This window comes from Leuciscus leuciscus, assembly GCF_965113295.1.
Source record: "Leuciscus leuciscus genome assembly, chromosome: 7".
Lineage (NCBI taxonomy): Eukaryota > Metazoa > Chordata > Actinopteri > Cypriniformes > Leuciscidae > Leuciscus > Leuciscus leuciscus.
In genome coordinates this window covers 300,933-307,672 of record NC_138731.1, presented here as the reverse complement: position 1 = coordinate 307,672, position 6,740 = coordinate 300,933, and the positions used below count along the sequence as shown (strand labels likewise).

General features: G+C 44.4%; 1 protein-coding gene across 1 annotated transcript in view; it reads left to right on the top strand.

The window, feature by feature from the left end:
* Positions 1-1,975: 1,975 nt before the first annotated feature.
* LOC309502712 (interferon alpha/beta receptor 1a-like) overlaps positions 1,976-6,740 on the top strand; it is a 30,891-nt gene continuing 26,126 nt past the window's right edge. The window contains exon 1 of the mRNA XM_082175208.1: positions 1,976-2,159. Coding sequence (XP_082031334.1) covers positions 2,105-2,159 — 55 coding nt within the window. The 5' untranslated portion in view covers positions 1,976-2,104. The remainder of the gene's footprint in view (positions 2,160-6,740) is intronic.

Genomic DNA, 6,740 nt, shown 5'->3' with positions numbered 1-6,740 from the left:
GTAGTGTGTGAGCTCTCAGCTGTCACAGCTTTCATTAAGGGTTAGTTCACCCAAAAGTGGACGTTAGGGTCGCTCTCATGTCGGCTCTGGTCAGTGTGTTAACAGTGCAGCGCTTCCGGGTTGTGCTCCAGAACGCGGCTCAGTATTGGCTCAGAGACTGAAGCCTTGTTTATTCTTTCGCCTGGCTCCGCAGCGCGAGTCTCCGCACACTGCGCGCGCATCTCCCCAAACGGACGAGGCGTTTATACTTGACGCGCTCGCCGTTGTACTATTCTTTGAAACGACAGGGGGCGCATTGAGTAATTATCCTCTAAACCATCAGGAATCAGCAGTTAGAAGAAGAATCTATACACACGTGACAATGGCCCTGTCCCAAATGGCACACTTCATGTGCACTTTCGGTCTTGTGGACTTACAATGGCTGCCGCGTGCGCGTGTCCGTTAAAGGCTGATTTATACTTCTGCGTCGGACCTACGCCGGAGCCTCTATGAAGCAGTACATAAAGTATTGAATGAACATGTCTCATGAAATGAAACATCTGTGTATTATTTGGCAAATATTGCATTTATTTCACTGCAGCTGTGGTAAAGTATGCAAACACCACGTGAGCGGTCACTACGGGAACCAGAAAGTGTCCGACTTCACGTCTCCGTTTGCAGCTCCTCCCCGCCTGCACGCGGCTACTCTCGCCGATCGGTTACATCCAGCCGCAGCCGATGTCGAACACACCTATGTATAGAAAGGCTAGATAGCTTACCGGCGCTGAGAGCCAATGGGACCCGACGACGTCACACGGCGGCCATCTTAGGACAGGAAAGCTCGTCCAGTTATAACATTAAAGTCTATTGTGCATGTAGTGCTGAAATAACTATATTTTGCTCAATTTTCAACCGATTTTCAAACGGCTTGGTGTGTCATAAACGTCAGGGATGCGGCTATTTAACTGCATACTTGTGAAAAATTATAGCCACAAACGGCATCAGCACAAATCATAGCCACGTTAATAAGGTTTGTAATAAAACAAACCGTTTGTAAATCCGTCAAGAATTCAGCAAGTTACGAGCATTTTAGTTGGCGTATGTCACTCACCTTCCGTCCACAGCAGCAGGGAGCAGCAGCGCAGTCTCCTGACCTAAGATGGCCGCCAAGTGACGACACAGCTGACTCCGCCTTGAGCCATCTAGCCTTTCTATACATGTCTATAGGCTTGTTCGACTTCATACAGCTCTGCGCAGACCGATCGGCAACTGACTTGAAGCAGTGCATGCCGGTTAGAAATTTTGTCTGACTTGATACAGCGCCGACGCCACGTGACTGTGACATATGCCATCAAAGTACCGCGAGAGCATTTCGAGAGTAGCCGGAGAACTCAGCCAGCGCAGCTTCTCAAGAGCGGCTGCACTGGGCTGCAGGAGGGCTGATGACGACACAGCTGTCCCACGATTGGCCGGATTCACTTCATGACAACGATCACGTGTGTTTCGTGTTTATTCGAACACCTTTAGTTACTCTAAAGATCACAAATCAGTTTTTTATAACAGTAAACACTCTTTTCATGTCGTATGTTATATTGTGTCATGTTTATCAAATTAAAACTGATTAAAAAACGTAGCCTATAGACTCCACTTCATTAATAGTAGAAATTATGTTGAACTTTATTCTTGTTCAAACAGACGCTGTATGAAGCAGTACATAAAGTAGGCCTATTGAATAAAAATGTCTCTGAAACATCTGTGTATTATTTGGCCAATATTACATTTATTTCACTTCAGCTGTGGTAAAGTACGCGAACACCACGTGAGCGGTCACTACGGGAACCAGAAAGTGTCCGACTTCACGTCTCCGTTTGCAGCTCCTCCCCGCCTGCACGCGGCTACTCTCGCCGATCGGTTACATCCAGCCGCAGCCGATGTCGAACACACCTTATGGTTCATTCTAGACTAGAGCACCTCCTGCTGTTCGTCACTTCCGCATCATGTGTGCGTCTGCGTCTGCGTCTGCGTGTGAGTGAGAGAGAGCTTGTCCTCGAGACTGAGCGGAACTGAAACAAACTTGAGCTCAAACTCAGAGAAATCATCGCGATGCGGATTCAGATGCGCAAACATGAAGCTCCGCGGCTCTGAAGTGTGTGTTTCACTGCTGGTGTGTGTTTCACTGGGTGAGTCCATCATTACTGTGTGTTAGTGACGAGAAAGTGGTGTAAAGTATTTGTTAGTAACCATAATGTGTGTGTTCATCTAGTGCTGCTGTAACACTGGCTTTAAACGTGTAGGGCAGTGTGTGTAACACTGGCTTTAAACGTGTAGGGCAGTGTGTGTGTGTGTGTGTGTGTGTGTGTGTGTGTGTGTGTGTGTGTGTGTGTGTGTGTGTGTGTGTGTGTGTGTGTGTGTGTGTGTGTGTGTGTGTCACTGTGTAGATATTGTTTACGTCTCTCTCTCTCTCTCTCTCTCTCTCGTGAGAGTCAGTGTTTGTGTGAGTGTGAGAGAGGGTGTGTGTGTGTGTGTGTGTGCGCGCGCGCGTGTGTCACTGTGTAGATATTGTTTACGTCTCTCTCTCTCTCTGTGAGAGTCAGTGTTTGTGTGAGTGTGAGAGAGGGTGTGTGTGTGTGTGTCAGTCAGTCAGTCAGTCAGTCAGTGGAGGTGTCTCAGTTCGCTTGTACTCTACTGTAAATCATCTAGTAGTGTCAGTAGTGTGTGAGCTCTCAGCTGTCACAGCTTTCAATAAGGGTTAGTTCACCCAAAAGTGGACGTTAGGGTCGCTCTCATGTCGGCTCTGGTCAGTGTGTTAACAGTGCAGCGCTTCCGGGTTGTGCTCCAGAACGCGGCTCAGTATTGGCTCAGAGACTGAAGCCTTGTTTATTCTTTCGCCTGGCTCCGCAGCGCGAGTCTCCGCACACTGCGCGCGCATCTCCCCAAACGGACGAGGCGTTTATACTTGACGCGCTCGCCGTTGTACTATTCTTTGAAACGACAGGGGGCGCATTGAGTAATTATCCTCTAAACCATCAGGAATCAGCAGTTAGAAGAAGAATCTATACACACGTGACAATGGCCCTGTCCCAAATGGCACACTTCATGTGCACTTTCGGTCTTGTGGACTTACAATGGCTGCCGCGTGCGCGTGTCCGTTAAAGGCTGATTTATACTTCTGCGTCGGACCTACGCCGGAGCCTCTACGCTGTAGGCAACACGTTGGTTTTCATTTATACTTCTGCGTCGTTGTCCGCGTTCACGCGCGCAGAGGGAGCATGTGAAACCCGAGGAAGCGGTCTTAGCAGACCAATCACAGAGCTTGCGTATGCGTAGAGTTGACGCGTTGTTACATTTTTGGAGAGGTGCACGTCAGGGTACGCGCGCTACACACAACCTACGACGTAGCTACGGCGTAAGTTCGACGCAGAAGTATAAATTGGGCTTAAGTCCGTGAGACCGCAGTGTGTCCCATTTGTCATTTTTAGATCTCAGAAGGGTGCTCGCGAGCGCCCCCATGTGGTCGATTTGCGCCCTGGATGTGCACTTTTGCCGAGCCCGCGCTGATGCGGACTCCACTGCAGACTTCTTCCCGACAGTCAAAGCGGCATTACGTCACGAAAGTGTGGACTCAGAGGAAGACCGCGAGTGCTTAGGGTTCCATTTGGGACAGGGCCAGAGTTTATTTTAGTACACCACCACCAACAATAGCACACTACAAAAAGAATCGTGTAAAACCCAGTAAACCCTGAGATTATTACTCGTGACAATAAAACAAAATATATGGATATGAGAATGTGTATAAATAAATTAACAATCTCTTATATTTTCTAATTTCACTAAACATTTCATTAAGTTTCGTGAACATTTTTATTAAGCATGGACCTTTGTTCATTAAAAATACTTTTTATGCTATTGTATGCTCATTTTTTAAATGTAAGCAACTAATTTAGACGTGCAAACTGGGTGCCGGTGAGAAGTTCGAGCTCGGCCAGATTCGGCTTGAAGCTGTTCATCTTCGGATGCGGCGCCGCGCGTTGTAACAAAAAATGTCGCGCACACCGCCAGGCGAAATTGGGTCTTCTGAACCCAACGCGCACGACCGCCCACACCTCAATGACGTCATTTTTGCCGTGCGCACCTTCGCCCTCGTGCGGACGCGTCGAGTATAAACAAGGCTTGACGGAAGAGAAGTAGGGCTGTACTGTCCCAGTCGATTACTCGATTAATTGGTCGATACGTTCTGGTTCGACCAAAATTCTGATTGGTCGATTTTTTGCCGCGTTCATTTCATCAGTTTTGCCGTGTTTATTTCATCAGTTTTGCCGCGCTGAGGCGCGCTCATTTCATCAGGTGGAAAGCACTAACTGCTAATGGGGGTGTTTTCAGAGTACCCTTGTTTCACTGTAACAGTCTGTCTTCAGAACACCCCCCTTGTTTTCACCTTTTTTGGATTAGCCCAACCCAAGAGAGAGCGATAACTATAGAAGGTTTGATGCTGAATATTATTTATTTAATTGTGAGAGCGTTTTAGTCAGTCCTCTTCTAACATGTCAACAACAAAGAAATTGACAGTGTGGCAGCATTTAGCTAAAATTGATAACAGGAAAAAGGTCGAATGCAAAGTTTGCAAGCAACAGTTTTCCACAGCTCGACGACAAACATGACATATCATCTAAAGTGGTAAGCTCACTTGTCTGTGTTAGCTTGCCCTGTCTGTTTTGAGCTATATGAACATATCATAATTTGCATATTTCAATGTTTTAGTGTGATAACCTAACTTTTTAATTTTTAATTTGGAGCCTAATGCGCAATTGCGCTGTGCTGTTGGTTGTGTTAGTTTTGAGCCTAGGATGCTTTATTTTTCAGTTATGCACTTTATTTCGTTTCTGCTCTTGATCTGGTTTGTTTAATAAATATTCTTTTTTTATTAAAGTGGACGAGCCTTTTGTGTTTATTAAGAGTAAAAAATTTAAGTTAATAGTCTATTCGTGTCTCAGCTGCGAAGCTGAGCTCATGTTCAGCCTCGCTCGGTGCGAGGACATACACGGTGAAATGATAGTGTCTGACAGTTATAACTTATTATTATAACGTATGACAAAAATAATTGTCTAAATTATGTTGCATATTCCTCAACAGTTCTTGTGATGATATCACTAGTTGACAACATAGTACTATTTTCGGAAATCATAAGCTATGATATTGCGCAGGTGCACGTGATGCAACGCTGTCAGAGCCGACAGACTCGAGTGTCAGACTCATTTCAGTGCAAAATAATTAGGTCAAAAACGATTTAATATACTGCAAATAGCCTACTAGTTTTTTATGTTTATTTATAATTCATTTAGGCGGACAACAAGGCTACCAAGTACTGCGCACAGTGCGCATCTAATTAATTTAACGTTTTTTTTTCTACCATCATTTTTAGTCGATTTTGGTCGATTTTTAGTCGAAAATTTCAGGACTTCAGTCGACCAAGATTTTCTTTGGTTGAGTACAGCCCTAAAGAGAAGAAATGGTTGAATAAAAATGTTTGCGCACAAAAAGTATTCTGTCGCTTCATAACATTAATGTTGAACCACTGTAGTCACATGGACTATTTTAACGATGTATTTACAAATTTTCTGGGTCTTGAAAGTGGTCCCCGCAGTCTGTGGAGGAACAGAAAGCTCTCGGGTTTCATCAACATATCTGGTGTTCCGAAGATGAACGAAGGTCTTACGGTCTAAGCTAACTAAACACAAACTTATTTTAAAAACAAACACTTGAACTTACATCAGCGTGATAAAAACGACGGCAAATGACAGAAACCATCTTTGGAAAAAAGATATCTGAAGTGTAATTTAATTGTTTAGTCGGTCTCACGTCCCGTTGAATTGGGTTTATGACCTATACTAGGACCAGTCACCGGGGGGCGATCGAGACTCTGGGTTTACTTTACACCCACTTTACTTTACACCCACTTTTAATTAAAACAACAACCATCATGCCCCCATATACCCGACGCGACGAGACAGCCTACAGCATTCTCATGAATAATAAGGACCAGCACTGGCTATATAATCAATCATGGGCGTTGGAAGCAAAAGAAATGTGTGTGGGTCATCCTCCAGAATGTGTTTACTGATTAGGGGTGTTCCCGAAGCCAAATACCTTATCTAACATCTCTGTGCAATTATGAGTGAGAGTAAAAATGAAACGAGCGCAAATCCGTCTTTCAGAAATCCGAGTTTCCATTTTTATGCTTAATATTTGTGTCTCCATATTTTAACTTCATCTAGCATAATTTAAAAATATATACGGTGCTAACAACAGGACCTGACGGGCTCGACATTAACGCTTGTCCGGGACAAGTGGATTTTTTTGAAGGGACAAGTAAAAGAGAATTTTACTTGCCGACCAGACAAGTAGCCTGATTAAACGTCAATAACAAAACAAAAAATAACTAGGGAATCACTAAAATGAGAGAATGAATAAAGGTGCAGATAGGACAATATGCAGATTTAAATATATCAGAGATGATTGAACACAGATGAGGATATTTCTTCAGAATAAATTATATTTACAGCACACACACACCAAAAAAATTCCAGACAAGCAACTTTTTTACTCGGACAAGTGAATGACAGATTTACTTCTGACAAGCACATGAAAAGGCTTAATGTCGAGCCCTGAGTGAGTCGGAGTTGATAGCAATGACAAAGTGCCAAGGCTATTATTCACCTTATTAGGGCTAAGGGCTATGGTTAGGATAACTCAAGGGCTAGGGT